This window comes from Nematolebias whitei, chromosome 13 (genome assembly GCF_014905685.2).
Source record: "Nematolebias whitei isolate Nwh7 chromosome 13, NemWhi1, whole genome shotgun sequence".
Taxonomy (NCBI): Eukaryota; Metazoa; Chordata; class Actinopteri; order Cyprinodontiformes; family Rivulidae; genus Nematolebias; species Nematolebias whitei.
In genome coordinates, this window is record NC_056510.1 from 20,103,220 (window position 1) to 20,130,616 (window position 27,397).

Below are 27,397 nucleotides of genomic sequence, written 5' to 3' on the forward strand. Positions count from 1 at the left end.
TTCAGTTCTTCATGTCAAACAGGGACATGACACAAAACAATTTATAGTCTTTTAAGACATTCATTATGGTTTATATTTTAAAAAATGTGCTTCTCCTCACAAGTTAACTAAAACTTACATTCTGACAGACCCCAGGGAAACATCACGGATGAGTGGGTTTGTGAGATGCGAGTCAAAAGTACATTTGTTTTCATAGTGGCAACAAAACGGAGTGAGAGGGGGAAAAAAAAAACCAGAACATAAATACGTCTTCTCATTTTAATAAATAATGAGAACTCTGCTGAACGCAGCAGTAATGTGATGTTAAACAAAATAAATAAACCAAACATTCAAAGCTACATGTTAATCCCCTCCCTTCACCACCTGAGTACATCTTTTGGTTCCTGGGCTGTGTCCTGATCCTGGTCTGCACGCTGGAATGTTAAGGTAAAAGGTCGAGGGACAGCGAGACGAAAAGTCGACGCTAAGGAGGTGTAGTCAGCAGAGTTCGGCCTCGGGGAAGGTAAAAAGGAGTGGGGGAAGGAGGAGGTGCTTTCAGGGGAAGGTGTTGGAGGCAGATATTGCAGGAGGTGGATGTGGCGTGTTCCTCGGTCTGTCTGCCCTGACCTGTCTCATCTGTCTCACCTGCTTCATGCATGAAGCATCAGCAAACACTGAGCTGTGCAAAGCCGATCAACTTCACCTCATCTGGAGTCTCCGTGTCATCACAGCTGGAAGCCTGCACAAAGAAAGAATCAGTCCGTTCTTTTTACCGGCACCATGAAGCAATCTGGGTGGAAAATGTTCAAATGTGTCTACAATTTGAGTAAATAGTTATTTTACTGTAGTTTCTTTTGAGGCTCTTGTTTCTATTAATGCTACGTATAAATGATAATTCATGCATGCTGTTATTTCTATTTTATAAAAAGGTGCATACATTTTAAATCACTCCTAAAGTTTGATGTTTCACGTCCAAAAAGCTAAATATTCTTTAGGTGACAAAAAAAGAGTAAGTACGCTCAATCATCCAGGTAAATAAATCACAAAAAATAAAAACATTGCAATTTACGGCCATTTCGCCTATAACATTTGATTTTTTTTTGTGGTGTCGTTATTGATGAGAAGCTGACATGGAAACCTCATGTAAAATACTTAATAAAAATAGCAAAATCAATTGCATTACTGTATAAAGTCAAAGAGTTTTTGAATGTCAAAGCTTTATATATATTGTATAGTAATGATATATTTTTTAAAAGGGGCAGATATAAAGAATTTTCTTCTTCTTTCTACACCCTTTTCATTCAATGTTTTTTTTTTTTCTTTTTGATGAATTTGCTTTATTTTTGTTTCTTTTAAATGAATGACTAAATTAATAAATAAATTTTTAAAAAACTAAAAATTGTTTTGCACTGATGATCGAATGTTTTAGACTGATGGTCCTCCATTTTGCATGTGTAAAGCCAGTTTCTGGTAATTCCACAGCAGACTGGTTTGAAACACGGTGCTATTTAATATCACAGAGCTTGTTGGCAGAACTCAGACTGATGAAGTCTTTCGGATGAAAGACGAAACGTTTCTTCCAAAAAGAAACTGCCCAGATGACGTGATATAACTTTTTTGTGATTCTTTAGGTGATTTGATCAATACTCCTCCAGGTGATTTAAACATCTTAAAAGTTTTTTTTTCTTTTCGCTCATTTTCAGTCCAGTACCAGACCAATTTAATGGGAATTTATTTTATTTTGTTTGTTTGAAAAGCTCTGACCTATACTGTACATCATTCAGGCATAAAAAAGGCTCCTAAACCCAAATATCGAAGCAGTATTGTGTTAACAACAGATAACTTAGAAAATAATTAACATATCATAATTTGAATCATTTGGTTTATTTCTTAAAGAATTTTAGATAACCTTAATTGTTTTAGCTTTAGATTTTTATTCATTTGTTGTCCTGAAACCTTTTTGCACAGCACGCAGTCATGTTCAGGTACAAGTAGCCAAACGATTAGTGAAAAGCAGCCGAAGTCTAATGAATCATTTTGAAAGACCTTCGGAAAGGTTTGAGAACTATTGACCTACTTCGTAAAATTACAAAGTTTTGCTCATTGGAAGAAAAATAAGAAAACGAAAATAATTCAAACGTTTGCACCGTATGGCCCACATTATTATCAAATCTGACAGTAGCAACAAGTGACTTTTACAACTGTTGGTGAATTTGTTGTTTCTCTTTAAATATTTGACTGATTTACTCTTGGAACAGGATCAGAGCTTTAAATAAAACTAGAAAGTTCCTGGAGAAACTTCGATGGGGACTGCCTATTTATAATTAAATTATTATTAATAATAAATATTAATATGAATGATTATTAATATTAACAATAATACTCATTATTAATAGTATTAATTATATATAGTTAATTTATAAAATGTTAATAATTAATAATAAATATTGATAATATCCACACCAATAATTAGTATTAATTTTAAATATTACTTATTAATATTAATAGTTATTGATATTAAAACAGATAATTATTAACATTACTAATTAATAATAATAATAATAGGTGATAATAGGTAATAATAGGTGCCTTCCATGCATTGCATAATGCACTGCCTTCCTTGCACGTTGAACCAAAATGGCTCCATATGTTACTCAGTTTCTGTGACTAGTTTTCTCCTATTCATTTCCTATGGTAAATTTGGCATCTTTGTTAGCAAAATATGTCGCCATGATAACTGCAAATGCCAATAAAAGTAATGGCACACTTCCCGGAGCCGGGCCGGTCGTTTTGATATAACTTTTGTGGGGGTCCACGTTGCGTTTCGGGCCGTATTAAAGTTGAAAAAGAAACACTTTCCAGGTGTAGAATAATAAGTGGGCAGTCACCAACTAGTTCCTGGAGTTGGTGAAATATTGCGTCTTTGTTCGCAATATACGTCGCCATTGTAACTCGAAATGCCAATAAAAGTAATAGCACACATCACGGGGCCGAGCCAGTCATTTTGATATAACTTTTGTGGGGGTAGATATTGTGGTTCGGGGCACATTAACGGAGATAGAAATGTAGACACTCTTCCGAGGTGTAGAATAAAATAGGTGCCTGCCATGCATTTGCATGGCAGTCCCCAATGATTAATGGGTGTAACCTAAACAGCCCCGTCTGACAAGACATTATGTTTATTTTACTTCTAATTGGAGAAAAAACCATTAATTGGCCACCAAGTTTAATGGAACGAAGGTTATTCTAGTGCACACTTTATCAATTACCAACCAGCTCACTGTGGCATGTTTTAAGCAAGAAAGTGTTTTTTTATATATATTTCTAACTGTATGAGATGTTTTAGGGGTTTTAAAATGTTTTTAGGTTAAGCAACTATTTTCATATTCTGCTAAATGAAAAATACATATTGACCTAGAATTTAAAAAAAAATGGTGTTTACATCAAACATCATCTAAAAACTCTTATTGGGTGAACGCTCCTTCCAGTGCCTCAAATCATCAAGATTCAGACCTGTCCAGGCCCAGTATTTATTCAGGTGTCTTGAATGATTTTTTTTAAATAAATGGGTTATGGGGCTCCATCCGTTCAGAGGTTATCTGGGAAATACACGTCTGAAAGCTGTGTCCAATCAACGAGGGGTCAGTGAAATCAAAAAAGTCAGTTCCAGTGAACTCACAGTGATCTCTTCTTCACTTTAATCGTAAAGCTGCCAATGTGCCATCCCACTCCATAAATTGTATACATAAAGTGTTATGAACTGTCCCCCTTGTGAGGATAATTATTCTCTCTTCCAGGGTTTTATGGCACTGGTCTCGTAACTCTCCACTTACAATGGCAGAGCTGAGCTTCAGTGTGGATTTAGCGCCGTCCTCGGTGATTCAGCTTTAAAATCAAGGCTCTAATATCGACATGACATGGTTAAGTCGGCGGTCACTCTGAATCCCCACAGACACGGTGAACTGACAACTAGCTGTTTTACATTCAGATCTAGCAGAATTTCCTCGTTTTAATCCACGTTTTTACATTCCAACAAATCAAACAGCCCAAAGTAACTTTTTTATTGTCTTCGCAACATTTAGTTAGTCGTGCTGTGCAAAACCGGTGCTTCACACATGAGCTGTGGAAAGCGCAAACACATAAACAACCTGCCGAGTTCATAAAAAATTTAACAAGGAGCAGCAGGAAGTAAAATATTTCTGGTATTACCTGAAAATTGTGTTTGACCTCCAGTACATCATAAAGATAAAAACCCAAGGACGGCTACTTTATTGGACACCATGCAAACTTTTTAAAGAAGCCACAAAACACAAAGCTGTTAACCTGTTTTCTCCTTGTGCTAAGCTGTGCAGGTCGTGTGTTTACTGTGCAGATTTATTACCTGAGCTCAACGTGATCAGAAAAAAAAAAAAAATCAATACTGAACTGGATTAAATGACATGACCTGATTTAACAATGGGACTCTTGATGCAACAAAAGGTAGTAATTTATATCAAAGCTTTTGCTGCCTCTGGGGCGTTTTTATGACTGGAGAAACAATAAATATGAACCTGAGAACTGGATGCACATTATAAGAATTGAATCAATATTTTATCCATGCCAGTTTTTAAAATATGGGGTTCAAATCATATGTCGTTTTTTATATTTATTGTAATGCTAAAACCTTGCCATCTCTTCAATGTTTAAAAAAATATTAGTTTAAACATAAGTCTAAAAACTGGGTGAATAGAAACCAAATAAACAATGAAACCAAACTGTTCTATTAGGTCCAACAAAGTTCAGTCAAGACATGTGGACAGTTTCTTTTTTGTTGAGACGTTTCGTCCTTCATCCAAAGGACTTCTTCAGTCTGAGGAGCCACAGCAAACTCCCATAGTGGACCAACCAGTTGATTGTGGGACTGAGTTTGTTGTGGCTCCTCGGACTGATGAATTCCTTTGGATGAAGGACGAAACGGCTCAAGGAAAAGAAAAGAAAGAAACCGTCCAGGTGACCTGACTGAACTTTGTTGTTTTTTTTACCTGGATTATTGAACATGAACTTTGATATTCTATTCAGTCATGTGTCCATTTAAGATAATTATCCAGCATGTTTGAGTATCGGTTATGCAAATTCTTTGCATAGCTGTTAAAATATCCAGCAGGTCATGTATTCCTTCAGAACAGAGTCTATTTTGAGTTTGTGTGAGTTTTCTGACATGAATTGCTTTTTATCATACATTTCTACAAAATTTCTAATTGATAAGGGACTTAAATTTGAGTTAGCAATTCAAAAGCAATGGCTTCATTTTATCCTTCTTTTCTTTTAGAACAACTTGCATGCTTGAAGTTTTTTTAATCCTAAACCGTCAAAGCCCACTTAATGTTGAGAATCTAATTCAGAACGGATGCAGCAAAAATAGTTAAGACTAGATTAAATTGCAGTCAGCTCTCCTTTATTTCGATTATTTTTTTCTTTGTGTTACAAACAGAAAACCCCTGGCAACAGAAGCCCTTTCATATTGAAGCTATTTGTTTTGTTTGGGGCATTTTTATTAACTCCTGCTGCTACATTTCTCACCACACCATATGCATCAACAGGCTGTTACCGGCTGGACTCAGTCGGGCACGACAAAAACCTAAGTGAGCTGCCGTCAACCGTCAATCATCTGGAAACTCACCAGCTTAAAGGTCAATACTTTGTAGGTAATTGGGTCATCCACAATCTTTTGCAGGTTAGCAGCAACTGCAGCAAAGAAGAATGTGTTCAGATGATTTCAAACAAGTTCAAACTACATAAAAATAACATTTCTGAAGAGGCTAGTGTTGTATAATCTCTGTAATCTGTACAGATGCTTTGGACTTTACTTGTAAAATCTATCCGTCTTTGCAAATAATTGTGTTTTATTGTAAATATATGGAACATCAAAATGCTCAAAATTAAATAAATAAATAAATAAAGCATTATGAAATTTTACGTTACGTTTTTACGTGTTAATCTTGTTCAATTCAAAGAACTAAAACAGCGAGTCCGAAAGACCTTCAGTCTGAGGAGCTGTATTCAGCTCGGCCTTATAAATAGCACCTTCTCCTAGTGCAGAAGTGTCAAAGTAACTTACAAAATCGAGCCAAAATCAAAACCTTTGTCAAACTAAGGGCCAATTTCAGAAACTACATTAACTCAAATCAGATAACTCGACATCTTTTCTTGATCACAGGTTCCTGAGCAAGAGTTTGATTGGTCTCATTTGATGTTCTCTGTTGCGCTTTAGACATCATAATGAAAGATTCCTGAAAAAATGCAAGAGATAGAAGTATTTTACATTCCACATATCATCTTGGGGGCCAGATAAGATGTCAACGAGGGCCACATTTGGCCCCGGGCCTTGAGTTTGACACATATGTCCTAGTGGATCAACCAATTTGTTGTTGACATTCAAAACTAGCTGTTCACATGATCAAGGAGGACCATCAGCCTAACAACAGATCATTAGCACCCTGATGGCCGCTTGCTATTCACAGGGGGCTGAGTGATACTAGCAATAACAGCAGATGTGAAGGCTCAGCCAGTGGGCGTGCAGATCCAACCCACTGACGATGATCGACAGCTGAAGTCATTCTGCTGAAAACAGTCATTATGAAATAAATAAGCTATCATGAAACACACAATTATGAAATAAAAGAATACAATTTTTTTTTCTCATTCTGTAATGTTGTATTTATTTAATTTTGAGCATTTGGGTGTTCCATATAAATAGGCTGACCTATTGTGAAAATAAAGAGGTGTAACATTACCAATAGCAACATCAAGTCCGTTGACCAGCCCAGCTGAGAAGAGCTCCTGGGAGACGCCATCAGCAGTATCTTGTGGGAGAATAACAGAAAGATTGAACCTGTGATATTCCTCCTAAAGAAAATTGTGTTACAAACAGACTTGGACGCTGCCAGAGCACACTGACATTACCCATTACATACAAGGACTGATGGAGTCAGAAGATGTTAGCACAAAGGGAACAGCTTACCTCGGCCCGGGGTGAACTCAAACCGGATGTCGTTTAGCTCCTTTTTGGAGTTCCTGAAAGAGAAGACAGGTAAGTGCAAAGCTGGAACTTGACAGCAGCTTCGTTTTAAGAACGGCAGCAGAAGGTTGGGGAAAAGATGCCTATAACTTAAAAAGATGGGAGTAATGTGAAGCAGAAAGCACACGTGGGATTTACGCACATCATAAGAAGAGCTGGAATGTTTCACAGCCGTCAGTCTGACACGCAGATAATCCATCACTGATTCCGACGTCATCTGCCTATCAGGCATCTTTCAAATATTTTCAAAACACTTCAAACCATTTATTCCATGGCCATAAAAGCTTTATATTTCACCTTCTTCTTCATTTCTTTGTTTATTTTAACTGGTAAGGTTGTGTGCTCGCCTATCAATCATTCCCAACAGCAAATCAGCGCTCTGAAAAGTTTTTCGATTAAGGGGAACATTCAAACTTTATACACCGCCTGAAGAATTGCACCACTTAAACAACAAACGCCACCATTAATAATCATGATTAGTCATAGTTTATCTTCAGGATGTGCATTTTACCTCAGTCAGAGACGGGCATCGTAACTGGAGTCATGTTTTTGCTCACCTGAAAAATGTATTTTCTCACCTCTCTCCTTTGTTTTGGGCTTTACCGACTTCTGAGAAATACATTTGTCTCTTTTACAGCTAAGTGTATCACCACGTTCACATGGTAGTCATTAATCTTGTCTGTGTACTCGCTGCTGCTTAGAAAACTTTGTTTTTTCTGTGCAGAGAAGATGAGGGTTGAGACAAAACAGCAAGCGTACAGCTGGGCTCGCTGTTGTGAGGGCAACAGAAGAAATGAGTGAAAAGCTTCGCCACAATCCACATTAATGTCTTAGAAATAAGAGTTCAAGTCACAGCTCGTGCAGCTAAAGGTGCAGTGAATAAAGCTAAATATGTTAGGCCATTGACTTTTCATCATGATGATAAACACATTTAATTAAAGTTATTTTATTTTCCATTAAAGGATAACAGCACTTAAAAAAGAAAGTGTTTAAGCAGTCAATGAGAATATCTCGTCAAGTTGTCATCTAGCGATTATAAAAGGTGGAAACTTAAAGGAATCATTCAGATCTTTTGAGTTCTGTGGAAAGGTTATGAACAATTAATATCTTACCTGTTGATATTTTAATTCTGACCGGACTGATGAGCTAATGACTAGTTCCTGTGGGACCAAGATTAAAGAAGATCGCTTCTATTTCAAAATGAATGCAATCTCAGATATTTTTAGCGTTTATGTTATTTTATAATCCTTTAAACTGCCATCAACTTAACAGTCAGTAGTTCAGTGAAGTGACTTCCACTTTAAAACTATAGATAAAATAAAATACGCCCTCCGTTTTCTTTTCTACAATTTTTCATTCAACCTTTATTTATACAGGTTAATCCCATTGAGCCTCAGGGACTCATTTACAAGAGAGACCTGGATATTTAAACAAAAAGTGATGACAACAGTGGACAACAAAGACAACAATAGACTATGATAAAGGATGCGCACAATTGAGAATAACAAGTGAAAATAAAATGGCATTTAAAAGAAGATGCAACAAGAAAAAAACAGCTAGCGTGTAAGGCGGTGTAGAAAACTAAAAACAGGAACATGTCTGCATTGGTGCCAGGAACTTAGCAAATGTTTGAAGCCACATAGAGAGGTCAAGGTCGAGAGCGTCAGATCTTTTTACAAGATATTCCAGGAAACAGGAGCGGAGTACGAGACGGCCCTTTTACCTAGTTCAGTCCTCACCGAGGGAACACTGCATGCAATAATGTCCTGAGAGCGCACGCTGTAGCTGCACTCACGCAGTGACATGTAGGAGGAGATGTATGAAGGCAACAGACCAAGAAGTGATTTAAAGATGAAAATGTACCAGTGAGAGAGTCTGCATGAAGTTAATGATGTCCAGTTAACCAGAGAATACAGGACGCAATGGTGGGTACAGTAGTTACAGCCAGTTATGAATCTTAGTGCACCATGAGCTCAGAGGTGACAGGGCTTTCTCTGTTGCAGGTCCACGACTGTGGAATGAGTTGCCACTGAGTGTCCGGCAGGCTCCCACACTCTCAGTCTTTAAGTCTCACTTGAAGACCCACTTTTATTCTCTTGCCTTTAACACGGTGTGATTTGTTTTGGTCCGGTCTGTACTCTACACTGTTGGCCATTTTAGTTAGCTTCTGCTGCTATTTGTATCTGTATATTTATTTTATGTTTTTCTGTCCGCTGTGCATGTTTGTTTTCATTTGTACAGCACTTTGGTTGGCCTTGTTGCTGTTTTTAAGTGCTCTATAAATAAATTGGTATGGTATGGTATGGTATGGTATGGTATGGTATGATAGACAACATCCAACATCTGCAGAGTGCTTGTAGGAGCGTTCATGTAAATAATATCACCGTAGTTAATGGAGGGAAGGAATGTCACAGTTACAAGGCGTTTCCTAGCATTCAGAGTTAGACAGGATCCATTTCTGAAAAAGAAACCTAGTTTAACTTTTTTCCACGTGGAGCTTAAACGAGAGATGCGAGTCGACCAAGATATCCAAATGAGAAACAATGCGTTCCATCTACACAAATGTAAGTCCCTCTATCCCTGTTTAAACTAAGACGCCCTTTCTTGTTTACAGCTAGTCCAAAACTCAAGAACTCTTTTCACTCTCGTATCAATATATGCTCAACTCTCCACACGGGTTTCCTGAAAAATTCAGGATTCTATTGAAACGTCTTCTTTTGGTTTACAAAGCATTGCACAATCCTGCTTACATCAGTGAACTCTCAACTCCATACTGTCCTTCTAATTCCCTGAGGTCTTCTGATCCGGATCTCCAGGGTCCCAGACTATGAACCAGTCTTCCTCTAGAAGTCAGGATGGTGAGCTCTCTGACAGAACTACATCACAACTAAAAGCCTACCTCTTTTCAAAATGATTTTGTAGCCAACACTTCAGTTTTAGCTCTGATTTTTACATTAGATTAAGGCTGTTGCATTGTTTTAGTGCTTCCGTTTCTCTCGTTCCTTAAGTTTATGCTTATTTTACAATCATTTGTTTCTATCCTTTTTTATTGTGTTTCAATTGATGTGAAGCACTTTGTAACTTTGGTTTTGGAAGGTGGTCCAACAAAAACATTGCAATATTCCTGCAGGCTGCAGCTTAAGTGCTATAGCCAGTTGCTGCAGCTGTTTTTTGCACTTGCAAACAATCAAATAATTCTATATAAAATTAAAATAAAGGAAAGAAAAAAGTATAATGTGGAAATGTAAAGATTTATTTAGAAGAAAAAAAAACACTTTTGCATAATTAACTAATCAATGCTATCAGAATGAAACTGTCATTCAAAGAGCTAACAGATGCAACAATAATGTTTCCAGAGAACCCCGCTTCAGAAGAGCTGAACTGTCACTTTAATGTTTCTGTCATTGGTGATGTGAGGGAAATCTGTCCTGTAGAATTACAGAATGTGAAAGGAAACCAAGTCAGGATTGTCCTCTCTGTAATAACTGGACTTTATACATGCACCATGCTGGAGAAAACGGTGCTGAAAATATGTTTGTGTTGAGGGAGAATTTATTTTTTTACAGGCAGAATCAGATAATGTTACAACCCAAAACAACTCCTGGGAGAAGATTAATCTGCTTCATTCCAGTCCAGGTGAATAAATCACTCCACAAGCCCACAATCCATATTTTCTAAGAGATTAAACCCATAAGTCAACTCAACACGCACACAACTAGTGACATATCCAAAAAACACATCTATATATTTCTTTACATGCAACACTTTATAATATGTTTAGGGTTTTGATTTATTTAGACAGTGGGAGTCTAAATAAATATGTTTCTTTTAGGCATTTTGTCACCCAAAACAAACAAATAAAAAATAAAAAAAAACATGTCATTTCGTAGCAGAAGGAAGCTGGTTGTTTACTGCCAAAGCTGAAAAGTTGTCATGATTTTATTAGATGATCATAAACACTGAACAAACAAAATGTGTCCAAATGCTGTGTTCTGTTTGGATCATGGATGAGCTAAACGCAGACAAACATACTTGATGATCCCTGACTTTACTGAGGGGGAAAAAAAGGACGAATTGTATCCATAACACTAATTCATATAGTTTAACACTGTGAGCTGCTTTTGTATGTGAGGACTGTATAACGCTACAGAGTCAGGATGTAAATAAAATAAATAAATAATTCCATTTTCTTGGAATAAAGAAAAGTCTGTGGTTAAAATTATCGACATTAAGAACAATCAAACAAGAAAAAAAAATAGAGGAAAAATTAAGAAATATAATTTCTAAGTGTCTGAGTAGCAAACAAAAGAACCCAATGTAAGTTTTCAGATAAGAAAATATAAATATAATAAATAAATAAGGCTCAAACAAACAGGAATCCTTTGTCAGCTCGGCCTCAGAAATTTATTCTAGCATTATGGGAATATATTTATACAAGTATTTTGCTGGGGAAAAAAACATTAAAAATACTTTTGATATTACAGCCTAAGTTTAAACTGTTAATTTTAAGACAGGAAATCTTATCTTTTAATCCAGCTCACAATTTTTTTAGGGGTGTCAAAAAAAAAATTTGTAAAAAAACATTCTCACAATTGTGCAAGACAACACATTAGTCTTTCCGTCTAAATGATTTGTAGCTCCTATAAAAACTAAATTGGCCAAGGCAGCTAGCATACCTGAAAGAAAGGCATATTTCCAGCTGTGAGAAAGATAACATAACATGATCTGTTAGCGCTCCGACTGTGTGATAGAGGTGACTTCCAGCTTTTATCACACCAAATTCTAAATAAATATCTGTAAAACTGACTGAGTTATTCTCAAGTTTGTGTTTGCTAAGGTTAATTAGCTGTAGCGTCCATCTTGAAGTGAATTAACTCCAAACGTTAAGCAGTTGTAGAGGTACATCTAGTGATTACTTTCTGTGAATTTCATTCAAATCCATTCAATAGTTCATGAGATATTGTGCTAACAGACATGTGCATGCACCTTCAGGCACAAATGCATGCTCAGCTGCTTTTCATGGCAATAACAGAAAAATACAAGGAAATACGACTTTGTGGCTCAACTGGTTTACGTCCTTTTCATTCGAAGATGATTTGACCTCACGTCTTTCGACTTTTCTTTCTCATCTGCTGATGCTCTCCAGAGTTCTTGATGCCTTCAGAAAAAGCTCTGCCAGTCCCGAGCCAAATGTTGAACATAAACTAATCGTACTGCTGCTGATTTCTCCCTCTCTGCTTCTGAGACGATCATATTACCATAAACTCGAGCTAATCAGCTGCAGCTTCCCTCTCCGCTGAGAAAGGAAACCAATTAAATGTTTATTTTATTTATTTTGCTCAAATGCACTTTTAGGCTCTCCCCTTTCTAAAACCATCAAACACTTTCAAAATGTCAAGTATTTTCACCATAAAGTCCTACTTTGTGTTTGTTTTTGTATGTAGGCTTAAAATTCTGTTTATTACGACTTCTTTTTTTTTTTTTTTTTTTTTTAACGGTTCAGGTTCATTTTTACCGTCACTGCCTCTTTGCTTTGCTTTTTTGGAACCCCTCGATAAGCAGGAATAAAGGAGAGAGAGAGCACCGAGGTTCTGAAAGTGAACGGATTAAAGCTGATCAAAGGTTTCACGTCTTTTTTTGTTTGTTTTACTTTAACAAAATAAAAGATTTTACTGGCTGTGACTTGTCAGCATGCTGGTGTGGAACATGAAGGCTTTTACCGTGAAGCCGTGCTGCTTTAAAATGAGGAAAAACGTAGTTTGTTTAGTTGTACAACACAATTATGGCAACACTTTAACAAGACCAACAGTTTCTCTTCTCTCTGAGAATCTTTGGTTTTGCTGAAGAATTTCCAACTCGGATTAATTATGCTTTCTGATGATCGATTAAGTTTCGGATTAAATGATTTGCAGATAGTTGCATTGCTTTACCAACTACGCGTTTTACAGATTTTAGGGTGTTTGTGTGGTTTAAGGCAGCCAAGATACATGGTTTATCAGAATGTTCACTTTTTTTTTTTTTTTGTTAGAGATGGATGTCAAAAATAAAACTTTAAATCAAATTGTATTATAGCTTTACTTTATAAAATCCACACAAAGCTATTATTTTACACCCTTCCTCATGTTTGCTGCCTCGCATGCAGCCTGATCCTGTAAAAAGGAAATTTAGAAATGTCTCGTACGCTGCTGCGACAACACCGGAGCTCAGTCAAAGACAGCGTGTTCAGTCTTTTATCTTCTAAAACCTTCTGTGCCGATTCGCTTTAAAATATAAAAGCCAAAACTCGTCAACAGAGCAGGAAGACCAAATTCTCCCACATTTTTCAATAAAAACACAACAACACTATTTTCAAACAGTCCGTAACCTCAAACTGACACCAAATGCACTCAATATAAAGGCTGTGAAAAACAGCTTTAAACTGGTCAGCCGCTCCTTTTTCAAAAGATCTTGTTTAATTTGCAAAACGGTAATAAATAAATCAAGTATGTTTGGATGTCTTCTTTTAGTGTAAAATGCAAAATCTATATGAATAATTTGAAGAACAATGGAGAGCTAGAAAGATAAAAAAGCTTTTCTTAGAAAAATATTCTCATTAGGCTTTCAAACCTAAATCTAAATAGGTTTCCAACACACGGTTGTAGCTCTGATGGAATAGTCCTTCCAGAAACGGCAACAATAAGGTAATTTATTTGTAGAAATTAGATTAATATACTTGCATATAGAAACTGCAACAATAAAAGCTTATGTTGTATTAAACTGCTAATAAACATCTATTCTGAGCTGCAAACAGATTCTCTGCACGAACTGAAGGACAGAGATGAAAATAAAGTATTACACATTTTGTTGTCAATAGCCCTATTCACACGGGATTAGTTTTACCCAAGGACCACGTGTAACAAATAAATTACTCCTCAACGTCTGCTTTTTATGTGGCGCATTCACACGGGATAACCAAAGTCTGAGATTTAGCTGAAATTTACAGACATCTTCCGGATATGATGTTAACGCGCTGCGTTGTCACGACCGAGCCGGTCCATTAATGTGCGGCCCGGGCCGGTTTCGGGTTTTGATGTGGATTTACAAAACAGCTCAAAGAAAACTAAAGAATGCAAAATATAAAATTGTGTTAATCTACTTGTTGAGGAGGAGGTAGGTCCGACCGGTTTAAGAGGTTAAAAAAAAAAAGCCACGTTAAGCTCAGATGGACAGCTGTCACCGGCCGTGCATGTGAGCGTCCGTGCGTCCGCTGACCCGCTGGTTGAAATAGACTTGCGACCTGTCCAGTGTGTCTCCGGCCTCTCGCACACTGATGGCTGGACATGGGCACCAGCGATCCTGCTACCCGAAAAGGAAGAAGCGGGTGGATGGATGGGTCAGCTCGTCGTGCGTCTTCGCACCTGCTGTCATCTGCGGTGAAGGAAGTAGCAGCATAAAAGCCGCCCCCTACCCAGGGACCATATATTAAATTGATTTTTGGAACAGGGAGATGGATTTGCTTTTTGGGTTTGCTCCATCTACTCCATGCATCGACCTGGTATTGCAGTATCTCCAGGACCGGTGCAAGAGAAGAAAAAAAGCCGAATCGAACAAGGCGCGTTCATTTAAAATAGCCTTGTTCTATATTTTTTCAAAATGATTTTGCTTAAAACAAAAACGTCTAATTACATATCGGATCCTGTGCATTTCTGTCCAAATCACAGAGATGCCTGTTCGCATTGGATTGGTTATTATCACAGGAGTTCAGCAAAATATAGTAGGTAAGTTGCGGGGGAATTTTCACTTTACAAATTACTGACATGGCCGATTCGCACGGGATTAACAACACAAACTATCCGTAATTATTACAAATAGCATGTGGTCCCTGGGTAAAACTAATCCCGTGGTACTAAGGCTAACGCCATATACCTTAATCACAGTTAGCTGCCGCCTGTTGTTTTTTACCGTATAAGGTGCACCGGATTATAAGGCTCACTGTCGATTTTTTAGAAAATTAAATTATTTTAAGTGTGCCTTATAGTCTGAAAAATACCTTTTTTTTGTTGTTGTTTTTTTTTTATTTTTAATAAACACATGTTTTGTTGTTGAATAAAATAAATTTTCTGCATTGGGCAGAGAGAGACCTTCAGATCTCTGCTCTAACAAGAGTATGCTCAGCAACCAATTTAAACTCCCAGCCGTCCAAAAATTCATAAATGGGTGTTTGTTCTGTGTGTTTCCACTCCGAGGCTTTTTAAAATGTGTGAGAGTTGGCATTAAATGAGATATGCTCCGACGTACAGTCCAACCAGGCTAATTGACTATTGATCTCTAAAGTCCCCCATTTTAAATAGTGCCACTAAACTTTGTTGTTTCATGACTGTAGGATATTGACACCCATAATTATGTATAATCACGTTGTCGTGAAAATATTTTAATAAACAGCAGTCTTGCAGAAAGAACATTGCTGTGCTGCAAGTCAAATTAAATTGTGAATCACAAATAGTCGACTCAAAATCTGCTCGTCGACCTCACAGCATCCCTCTGCACTGGTGCAGTTTGCCCACATTTAAACGAGGTTTTATGCATGACTTTAGAGACAAATCTGTCCATATTTATTTCAACAAAGCATCAGATTCTCAAAAACACACCCCTTGTCTAACTCATTCTTTCTTTCAATAAGTCATATACTTTTGTATTTCTAATTAAATCACCAAATGGCATAAAATCCTATTGTTGCTGTTGCACATTTAGCATTATAATATAAAAGCATGATTATTTGGTAGTGCTTCACATCTACAGCGTAGCAGGACTGAAAATTATTTTGTGGGATAATTACACCTTCTCTTTTGTTTTTCCGCCCTTCATCTGTTAAAACTTGTGAGAACACGTTTTTTCCCTTTTTCTCTCTTTCACTTTTACCCTCGCTGTGTTTGGGATGGACAGTCATAACAGACCGTCCATTAAGGACAGCTCTGTTCTGCTGCAATCAGAGGCAGAAAGAGTGCAAATTGCTCATGCTGGCTGAACTGAATGGGTGTGTTCACACCAGTATACACAGCACTCAGTGCAATTTGGTTTGTGAATCCAAAGCTGAGATGGAGCACACAGTGGAAGCACAAATGGAGCTAAAAAGATGCTCTGTATAAACTTGGTGTGTCTGCTTACAGTTTAACTGGTGCATGAGGAAAAAGGGAGGACAGTTGGGTATTCATAAAAAAACAAACTTTTGGAGCCTATTAGTGGCCTGCATGTTTGGATCAAATGTGATGCCCTGTCCTTCCCCAAGGACATGGACCTGTGTCAGAGCTCTACCGAGCCGGCTGATAAACACTGCACCATCACTTAACAGGACTATGGCTGGGGCGGGGGCGCTATCTGGACAGTGTTTACAAACCACTTCCCCTCAAATTCACTGCCTTCGCTGGCCTCCCTCATTTTGCCCCACCGGTGCAGCAACCTAGGTAGATGCGAAGGCGCCAGTGGCTGCGTCGCTCACATGGGTGGCCTGCACTGGGACCCCCACCATCACCCACTCCGCATGACGTCTTTAAGTCACCAGTATGTTGCTTTTTCTTGTGCTGAGGTTTTGTTGCAACCTCACACTGTGTCCCGTCAAGGACACAGTGTGAGATATGATTTTTTTTTTTTTTATACCTCCTCTTTCCTCATGTTTTCCCTTTTCCTTTTCTAAACAAAAAGGGCAGCGCTTCCCGTGAGACTGCAGCCTCAGGCATCCCCGTCTACCCATGTTGTTTTCTTTGGACGGCTGTACTGAAATGTAACTTTGTTGTGCTTCTGTGCAATGACAGTAAAGGTTGATTCTGATGACCTGAAATGTGTACTTTATAATCCTGCAGTGTGATTTAAGGAGAAAACGGTCTTCAGTCTTACCGTAGTCGTAGTACCATGTTAACAGCACCTTGAATGAACGGTGTATTTTCATATGGTTCCACCTGCATCGAAACATATTGGACAATGAATCACGTTTTCTCTACTCAGCAGGAATTTAAAACAACAACAACAACAACAACAACAACAACAACAACAACAACAACAAAAAGACACAAACCATACACTGCAAAGAAAGCGTAAGACAGTAAGAATAAAGCATTAGTGGGCACAGACATGAAAACAAACCTCTATTTACAACAGCTGGAGAAGTGAATACGGCTCGGGGGGGGGGGGGGGGGGGGGGGGTGTGGGATTTTTAGCCTTTTCTGTGACATTTTTTCTCATAGGAAATTAATTGAGCTCATTTTACATCCTTCACACCTTTAGATCTGTTTACAACCTGTTACTGCTCCTTTCACATTTTCTTCTGGTTCAGCTTCCTTCTGCAAGTTTAAACATTTGTTCAGCTAAATTCAGCTGTGTTTTTAGCTGTTTTGTGCTTAATTCAGATTATTTCTGCTAACTAAAACATTTGTGTGCTTCTTCTAACTTCTTTCTGCTAATTTCTGCTTGGGATGCTCCTTTCAACTTATTTCTGCAAGTTTCAGCTTTTTCAGCTATTTCAGCTACTTTTTAGCTGTTTTATGCTACTTTGAGCATTTTTTTTAGATTATTTCACATGTTTTGCACGCCTTTCAACCTTTTTCAGCCTGATTCGGCACAAATGTTTTCTCTCTACTTATTTCTGGTGATTTAAGCTTCTTTCTGCTTTTGTTAGCTACTTTTCAACTGTTTTTGCTAATTTCAGCTTTTTTCACATAATTACCATTTTTTTGTGCTATTTTTTTTCTTCTTTCAGCATAATTGGGCAAACATGTTCTTTCTGCTTTTTTCTGCTAATTTAAGCTTTTTCTAACTTTTCAGCTACATTTTTAGCATTTCTGTAGCTAATTTAAGCTGTCAGATATATTCAAGTTTTTTATGGTAATTTCTGCTACTTTCAGCCTAATTAATTTCTTCATTCAAATTTCAGCTTGTTATGCTCCTTTCAGATTTATTTCTCTTTTTCTGCTCTTTCAGCTAATATTTAGCCGTTTAGATGCTTTTTTTTACCTTTTTCAGATAATTCCACTTTTTTTTTGCTCATTTCAGCTCCTTCCGCCTCCTTCTGGTAAAGCTTCTTTCTGCCTTTCCAGCTACTTTTCAGTTATTATTTGCTATTTTCATTTTTTTTTTTTTTTACCTAATTTACTGTTTTGTGTGCTCATTTAAAACCTAATTCAGCAAATGCAGCCTTTCTGCTTTCTTCTACTAAATTAGTATTGTTCTTCCATTTCAGCTACATTTCAGAATGTATTTTAGCTCATTTCAGCTGTCAAGCATTCACACTGCATTTTCACAGGAAATGCAATTTCTCTAGTTAAATACTAAATTACTAATGGTTTTAATAGATATTTTGAAGAAGAAGTGGCTGCAGAGTGGCAGCTGTACTTAACTCCTGACTTGGGCACAGGACTACACCTAAAAATGCTTTGGCTCCGTTTCAAACAATAACATTAGAAAATGAGTCACAACAGTAGTAAGTCTTCAGATGAGATACACCTATCTACTGAGCTGGTCCTGTCAGGCAGAGAGCCATTTACTCTGAGTTATTACTGCTGAGAGCATCCATCCAGGAAACAGAAACTCCTACGTGTGTGTACACACACACATATGCACACAGAGGCAAGCACACCCACAAACACACATGTAGAAATATAGGCACACACACAAAATCATCAAGGTCATTGAATCATGACAAATGAGTGCAGCTTCTGCTGAATCCCTCACCTGGGGATGCTGAACAGACAAGCCTTCTATGGGGATATTGTTGGCATCTTCCTCATCCTAGGAGGAAGGAAATGGGAGGAATAATAGCACGAATGCTTGCAAATATCAAATCAGAGCTCATTTTATGAAGAGAGCAGAGAGAAGCTGCTACAAACCAATGATACAGTGCATCGAATGGACTTCAATAGACTATTTAAAGCAGGTTCTGGTTTTTGTTGTTGTTGTTGTTGTTTTATTGTAGAAGTTTGGGTGTTTCCAAACAACACTGAAAATATAATTCTTATACAAACATATTTGAAATAAAGACTGGCGGGATTTCCAAAAACACACAAGAGCAGTAATAATATAACCAGTTTGTTGTTAACATTCTACTTTACAGTTGGTATTTATCATATAACTTCAAGTTGCAAATGAGATGGGAATGAGATGCTAACTTACATCTTTGGCCTCGTATTTGACCCTTCGAGACTGCAGGATAAAAATAATAAAAATAAAAAAAAAATCAAATTTACATGATCATGCACAGTAAATATAATAAAACCAATAATAAAGGCAAGTAATATTACATTTAATAATTACAGGGAGAACTAAATGTTTTGTATTTTACAAATGTCACACATTAGTTTCTCTATTCATGCGCATTTGTTTAAACTCCTTTTTAAAACTTTATTTGAAGTTGAAAGTAATAAGCTTGAAAAATCAACATCAGCAGTAACTTTTTTTCTTAAATCATTGCTGTTGGTGAAATATCACTTGCCGCATCTTCTATTTAAGTCTATTTTTTTTTTCTTATCAAAAGAATCTTTGATCAAAGCAAGCTTCTTCCTTCTGCCGAACATTTTTACAGCAATCTTGCAGCTCATTACAGCGACCTCGTGGCAGATCCTTTCAGACATCTGCTACAAAACTGACTGATGGAGGAGGACAGGAATGAACAGAGGCCAAAACAGAAGGGTCGGGAGGGTCATGCAACACTGAAACAGCCCTGCTTAGTTCAAAACGTGTAGTGGATTTATTCTAAATGCATTTTATCATCAAACGATAACAAAATCTGATGATTTTTGCAGCGTCTTGCTTACCCTGCCCTGAGTGGCCGCTACCTTCCCTTCCTCGCTGCCCTCGTCCAGCTCGTCGTCGCTCCACTCCCAGTCGCCATTTTCCGTCTTGTGCAAGTGGCCACTAGAGCCGGGGACTCTCCTCACCTTGACCAACACAACACACAGTAGTTTTTAAATTGCGTGTGCATAAGCATGCTATTTATCCACGCTTCAGCACTTGCTGCATATTGTGGACATAAAAACACACAATATCAGAAAAGTTCAGCTTTTGTTACAACAGAAGTACATAAACTGGTAAATATGTTCCCGTTTCTTTACTGGGATAGAAATTCAAACGGAGCTTTTTTTCCATTATACATTTTAATATTTAAAAAGCTATGTTTGTGCCAGTCCTGATTAAAATGTACTCAAAATGGTTTTAAAATCATCACATTCTGCTTTTATTTGCAAATGGATTAAACTGTTTAAGAAAGAGTTTTCTCTTTTACCATTTTTATTGTGTGAATGCTTATTAAGCGTTCACACTATAGTAATCCTGTTTTTATGTAATATTGTTATTCCTGCTTTATCTATTCCGTAAGTTTGTTTGTTTGTTCTTCCACTTCTTTGTGCTCATTTCTGCTTCTTTCAGCCTAATTGGGCACAACTGTGCTCTCTACTTCCTTCTGGTAATTTAAGTTTTTTTCTGCCATTTTAGCTACTATTCAGATGTTTATTTTTGCAAATATCTGCTTTTTTCAGGTAATTTCCATTTTTTGTGCACATTCCTGCTTCTTTCAGCCTAACTGGACACAACTGCTCTCTCTCTCTACTTCTTTCTGTTAATTTAAGCTTATTTCTGTTCTTTTAGCTACTATTCAGATGTTTTTGGCAAATGTCTGACCTTTTCAGATAATTTCCACTTCTTTGTGCTCATTTCTGCTTTTTTTCAACCTAATTGGGCATAATTGTGCTATTGCCACTTCCTTCTGGTAATTTCAGCGTCTTTTCAGCTACTTTTCAGCTATTTCTTGCCAATTTTACCTTTTTTAAGCTAATTTATGAGTTTTTTGTGTTCATTTCTGCCTTATTTTAACCAAATTCAGCAAATTGTGTTCTTTCTGCTTTTTCTGCCACCTTAGGTTTGTTCTTCCATTTCAGACACATTTAAGAATGTTTTTAGCTCATTTCAGCTGTTTTTCAGCAAGTTCTTCAGCAATACGCCTTCACACAGCATATTCGCAGAAAATGCAATTTCTCTAGTTTAGTTTCACATATTTTTCTGAAACTGCTTCTTTATACAATTTGAATTAATATACAAGCAACTCTCTGTATGCTGTTTAAAAAAAAGAATTAAACATTGCATTGCAAACAAATATTTTCTAAATTAAAGGTTTTTAATTAATAAATCACAATGGATTTAATTATTTCTGTTAAAATTAATAAAAAGAAATAAGTTAAACAATTGACTGTTTAATAAAACAAATTCTGGGAGTAAAGCAAAATCATTGTTTAAAAAAAAAAAAGCACTTTTTTCCAGTTTAGAGTAGAAAAGCATGCAAGATGTGCAGCTCAGTCTAGAAATGTGAGGTCAGAGGAACTGCAAAGTGATACAGAAGAGTCAGCACACAACGCTGCAAGCCACCGGCCTCATAAATTCCCTGTGCTCTGGACGAGGTCAGAGTTAAAGCAGCTCCAGCCTTCTGCTGGTGTCGGGTTTGCTTTCCAAATCTGAGATAAGACAAAGACACCTCCAGTTCTGCTCAGGGTATCTGAGCAGAACAGACACAGATCAATGCAAAAGCCAAACATGAGCACCCCACAGAAAGATTTCAAGGTTTTCAGAGGCTACAGCTGCAAAACGTTCTAGGTAAATTTGATCTTTTTAAAACTGGGCTTTAGAAAGTGCCCAAGAAAAGCTCAGTCAGTTGTTGATGATCATTTCTGCACAAGGTCATTCATTAAAACTGATCACCATTCAGTTTTGTTTTTCGTCCATTATTTTATTGCTAAATTAATTAATATCTCAAGCCCATATATTTCTCAACGATGGCTGCTGTTTATTTGAAGCTTCAGATGTGTGCGAGTGCGCCCTCTGCTGGATGTTTAGTTCAAATACAACTGCATTGCTGAACGTAATCTTTTACATTTAAATTAAAATATGACACAGTCTTGTTTATAGGTTCTAAATGAGGCATCATTCACTCTTCCCATTCCCTTTTTGTTTTAAACAGACTTTCCATTCATTCTCTCCAACCATTAGATAACATCTATAATTACTTTCTGATGACAAAATCTGCCAGCTCCTGTTCATTCCCTGGGGTAGGTAAAAGGAGAAATAAGATCCTCCTTAAACGAGTGCCTAGCTGTACAGATTCAGGTCTTATCTTTGAATATTTATTACCTCGGAGTCAATATTTTTACAATGAGTACAGAATTCCGCACAAGGCGATGAATCTCAAGGAACCAAGGTCCAAAAGAGGAAAATGCTGCAGATGGAGGAGGTCAAAAGATTTAAAGAGATTGTCTAATGAGAGGTGCTGAGTAAAGAGGTTTGGAAGTAGCTAAGGTCACAGCATCCTGGGATAGTTGTGTTTCCACAGTATTGCTTGTCTCGGCAAGCGTTGGGTAATGTTGCTGAGTTTATAATGTGGATGACTCTGCAGGTCAAATCAGCACAAAGCAACAAGGACACCGGCTCTGTTGCTCAGAAATCTCCACGACTGCAATTACACTTTTGTCACAACTCAGCATGTAGAAACCCTGGGAAATTATTACAGTGGAAGATTCAGTTCGCTCACTACGTTCTGTTTGGGACAAATTCCATCGACTAAAATTACATTTAGAAAGCCATTTTATTTGCTTTGTCTCATATATCGAAAGCTTTATTCTGCAAAACCATAATATTAAAGCTCATTTTAATTATATTCTCAAATAATTGCATGCTTGTAAACTACTAGAGGACAATGTTTGCTCTTTTAATATTACCTCTACATATTCATGAAGCAGTCCGTACCCTCTTGTTGCTGCTGCAAGCCACTAATTCACACTTAAACCATCAACAACAATATATCACCCTGCTCTGTTTGTGCACAATTATCATCCACAATAACACTTGTGCTGTGTATTATGTCCTTTATGTACTCCGGACCACATGATGTCCACCCCTGCACCACTTTGTCTTTTGTGGCAATGCCCTCTCTGCCCGCTCCTGTCCTGGGCATTCAGGCGGATCATTGTGAAGCCAATATCAGTTGCCTCTGAAAACAACTGCACTTCCTCTCCACTAAAGTGGAAGATGTGGGGCAACACAGCAAACAAACATGAATTTGAGTGCCGTTCTTTTTGACTGACGGTAGCAGTCAATTTACCTTTTGCACATGCAGGAAGCTGCTTTTAAAGTGTACTGACAAACATCAGTGCTGCAGTGCGCAGCAAGGCTTTTATGTCATGGAGGAAAACATTTTAACATCTTCTACACAACAAAACATATCGTGTTTGATGCGCTGCAAAACGACAGAGGCTGCGTTGACTAAGTGTTGCAGGAGAAAGCCTCCTCGATCGATTCTTGCACCCTTTACTCGTGTTTGAATAATACAAGTAGGATCTTTTGCAGGGTGTAATTATGTAAACATACCTTCTTTGCTCTCTGAGAAATCTTTGGTGCACAACTCAAAAGCTTTTCAACGAGATGTTCCTTGTTCTGCAAGAGAGAAAAGTGGAGGAACAAAGAGAAAACCGTTGAAACTTAATTATGAGTCAGAAAAAAAATCCCAAGCGGTTTATTCTTTAAACAAAAGCTCTTAATTAGCTGCAGCAGAAAAAAATAGGTTAAAGTTAAAACAGAATGGAGATGCCTGATCCTGCTATGTCACATTCACAGAACCAGAATGGCTATTGGTGTATGATTAATACAAATATTAGTTTTGTTATGCAGATACTCTAAATTTAAAAGAGCAAGCAGAAAATTTCACTGAAAAAAAAAAAAAACTAAGCTAAGGCCAGAACCTTCTAACCGTGGCAAGACACTACCAAGCACCTGCTTTACTAGAACTATGTATTGTTGGTTTATTAAAACTGATAACCTATTTGCTGCTGCTCACTTTGTGGTTTGATAAACCATCACAAACCAGCATGAAATCACTGGAGCACACGAGTGAGTCACTGTTGGACTTGGACTGAAGCCACAAGCACAACGTTAATAACAAAACCAAACAAAGACAGCGTGCCTATTATTTGAGATGAGACAAATACCTTGGCCTTTTGGAAAAATTTACACTTCAAAAGCTCTGCAGCCGTAGGTCTAGAGGTAAAACAAACACACACACAAATTAATGAAAGTAAAGCTTGAAAACCTGTAGGCAGGGAAGGTGCTTCTGAAAAAGGGACACAAACATCAGAAAAAATGCAGAACTAAGAACTACTTCAGCTGGAAACCAAACAAATGCTATTTTATATAGAGAAAAAATAAGAGCTGCTTTTACATATCCAGAGCAGGGCCCGAATAACAAAAACAGCCTTCGCTGGTGCCAAAACAAGAAATACAGTGTTTAAAATATATCCAAACACAGCAACATTAACAAAGATCGTGTTCTTTTTACTGACTGCGAACTGCGCCAGCTTCAACCTTTGTTTGAAATATTCAACTAATATATAAAATAAGATGCAAACCTTTTGGCAGGATCCTTCTGAAGGCACATTGATATTAACTTTCTAAACGATTTGCCATATTTTTTGAGCATTTCTTTGTCTTCTACGCCCGTCTCTAGAGTGGGTGGATCATTTTGCAGTGTAAGCATTAAAACCTGAAAACACAACAACAACAAAAAATTGTTGAAAACAAACATGTTTTAGCAGCAATGCAACAAAGCACAAAGCAGATGAGGGAAAGGAATGACAAAATGCGTTATAAAGCAAATATAAATGGCTTATCGGTGGATTTTAATTACCGTATTTTTCGGACTATAAGGCGCACCTTCAATCCTTTTTCTCAAAAATCGACAGTGAGCCTTATAATCGCCTTATGTATTAATTCTGGTTGTGCTTACCGACCTTGAACTGATTTTATGTGGTTATTGTGAACGAGTTGAATAAAGTTTGACTTATCTGCTTAATGCACCTTATAGTCCGAAAAATACGGTACTAACGCAATGTCACAGAACAAGGGCAGGTTGCAGAAAACATTGAGTAATCCAACTGTATGTTCCCTGTGTTTTCATCGTCTCCTTTCCAGTGAAAGTTACAGGAGTAAATCATCATCATGACTCATTTGAAGCACTCACCTTCATAGGAGGGTAGCGGTGATAGGGTGCAGATCCTGTTCCTAACTCTATGGCTGTAATCCCAAAACTCCATATGTCTGCTTTGAAATCATAGCCTCGAACCTAAAAACATACCACATTGCGGCATGTTGCGATGTTTTGCACCAAAAAGAAACATTCCGGAAAACAAAGATGTTTGAGATGAGCTCACCTGTTCCATCACCTCTGGAGCCATCCAGCAAGGCGTGCCAACAAAAGTCTTTCGAACTTTATTTCTAGTTACGTCGCCTCCTGTAGAAAGGAACGCACTGACTCCGAAATCTATAAAAACAACATAAAAAAGGAAATTTAATCACACCCATTAGTTACAATCTCAGATTGTGCAGCAGATGTCTGAACTACTTTCTTCCTTTTACTTTTATCCTGTTACTGTTAAACAAAAGAAAAAAACGTATTTAATGTAACTTTTGTCATTTTAATTTAACTTTGTTCCTGCTATGAATGAAGAACAGATCTTTGCATTGGATCTTAATATGGCAAACAGCTGTTTTATGTTATGGTAGCTGTGAACTTTAAATTTTAAAAGGTAAATCTGCAAAAAGTCTGGTCAGTAATTGTCATTGCTAAAAGAAAAAAACTAAATAGATTATCAGCATTAATCTTAAAACATTCAAACTCACATTATTTCTGTGTGAAGTAAATATAACAAATATTTTCAATGAACCAGTGTTTAAGCTATTTTACCACAAGTACAGCATACAGTAATATTCAATTCAATTCAGTTTATTTATATAGCGCTCAATCGCAACAGAAGTCATCTCTGGGCACTGAACAGAAACATTCATGTATAAAAATAATAATTTAACATTATATATCTGAGGAGCAGACTGCTTTGAATTTAACTCCATCGCAGAACTCTCATCTTGAGCATGAAGGCGACAGTGGAAAGGAAAAGCTCCCTCATGAGGAGGAAACCTTTAGCAGAACCAGGCTCAGGACAAGTGGCCATCTGCTTCATCTTTATCTAATATCATCTTTAGCAATGATCCAGACAAGCTAAGTCTTTGTATAACCTTTGACCTTGCTTTGTGACCTTAGAGCTGGGGATGATGAAAAGACTACACAACATGCTGTCTAGTGGGGGTACTAATGTGTATCATGTCATTAAATTATCTTGAGAGGATTAGGTTATAGCCCGGACAAGCAAATGCCTTTTTAACTTTGACCTTGATTTGTGACCTTGACCTTACAGCTGGGGGTAATCAAAAAAGTGTATGCACACTCCGCCTAGTGATGATGCATACGTGTATGACGTTTTATTATATTGAGCCAATCAGAAGTTATGGGCGGAACAAGAGAAAGTTTACGAACAGACAATTGGACGGAGCCGATACCATCAGGACGTTCGACAGTCGTATAAAAAAGTGAATATAAAGTGGTTGATACCAGGGAAGCATCGGAGTTTACATGCTGCGACTATTTGTGCACTATTTGTTCATGCCAAAGGAAGATATTGTCATCAGAAGAAGACACTGCTAAAAATGGCACATTAAGTCATTTTTCTTGAAATAATATAATAAAAAAAAACATGAAACACATCTGCCCAATGTCTGCCTAGTGGTAAGATTAGGACACTTCAAACGAGAAGCTGCGATTCATCACCAGTTAAATCAGCAATCAGAACCGACTCGGCCTTCTCGTCTTTAAGAGCCAAAACAAATGTGTGAAAGAGAAGTGGACCTGCTGCTGCGCATGTTTTGAACATAAAACCACGACGAGCTATGAGTTTAGGAGGGCAAGTGTGAAATCTGTAAAATGGTTTTAAAAAAACAGGCAGAAAAGAGCAGAATCCAACAACAAACCTGCAATCTGAACAGAACCGTCTTCTCCCAGGAGTATGTTCCCAGCTTTCACATCCCTGTGGTGGACAAAACAATAATGGGAGTAAAACGTCAAAGCCACATGCAGCAGCATTGATTCTTCCATTTGTGTTACAGAGTCAAACGAACTATCCTGCCTGGAACTTCTGCCCGAGGGGCAAACAGAGGTTCAAGCCCAGCGCTCAGTGACCTTGACACCCAGGAAGTGTGCAGAACAGAACACCACAACCGAGTTAAGGCTAGATTAATTAACATGTTTAAATTCCATCAACCTTTAATTTGTAATCCAGTAATGGTCAGTCATGTCATCTGGACAGTTGCATTTTTGTGGCAAGATGTTTCGCCCTCTATCCGGATAGAGGGCGAAACGTCTTTCCACATAAAAGAAGCAGTCCAGATGGCCTGACTGAACATTATTGGATTTTGTACCTGGATGATGGAGCATGAACTTTGATGATTTAATTTGTAATGTTTTGCACTGAT

At 37.5% G+C, this 27,397-nt stretch overlaps 1 protein-coding gene and 1 pseudogene across 1 annotated transcript in view; one reads left to right on the forward strand and one right to left on the reverse strand.

Annotated features, from left to right (window-relative positions):
- Positions 1 to 386: 386 nt before the first annotated feature.
- The window catches only part of stk39 (serine threonine kinase 39), a 32,263-nt gene continuing 5,252 nt past the window's right edge, over positions 387 to 27,397 (reverse strand). Inside the window, exons 5-18 of the mRNA XM_037686425.1 lie at positions 26,897 to 26,952; positions 25,246 to 25,355; positions 25,056 to 25,157; positions 24,445 to 24,578; positions 24,028 to 24,076; positions 23,411 to 23,476; positions 19,816 to 19,938; positions 19,175 to 19,204; positions 18,737 to 18,793; positions 16,907 to 16,968; positions 6,980 to 7,032; positions 6,753 to 6,821; positions 5,639 to 5,703; positions 387 to 718 (exon numbers count right to left, since the gene is read on the reverse strand). Of these exons, the coding sequence (XP_037542353.1) occupies positions 644 to 718; positions 5,639 to 5,703; positions 6,753 to 6,821; positions 6,980 to 7,032; positions 16,907 to 16,968; positions 18,737 to 18,793; positions 19,175 to 19,204; positions 19,816 to 19,938; positions 23,411 to 23,476; positions 24,028 to 24,076; positions 24,445 to 24,578; positions 25,056 to 25,157; positions 25,246 to 25,355; positions 26,897 to 26,952 (1,051 nt within the window). The 3' untranslated portion in view covers positions 387 to 643. The remainder of the gene's footprint in view (positions 719 to 5,638; positions 5,704 to 6,752; positions 6,822 to 6,979; positions 7,033 to 16,906; positions 16,969 to 18,736; positions 18,794 to 19,174; positions 19,205 to 19,815; positions 19,939 to 23,410; positions 23,477 to 24,027; positions 24,077 to 24,444; positions 24,579 to 25,055; positions 25,158 to 25,245; positions 25,356 to 26,896; positions 26,953 to 27,397) is intronic.
- Positions 14,494 to 14,597, forward strand: LOC119419806 (annotated as a pseudogene).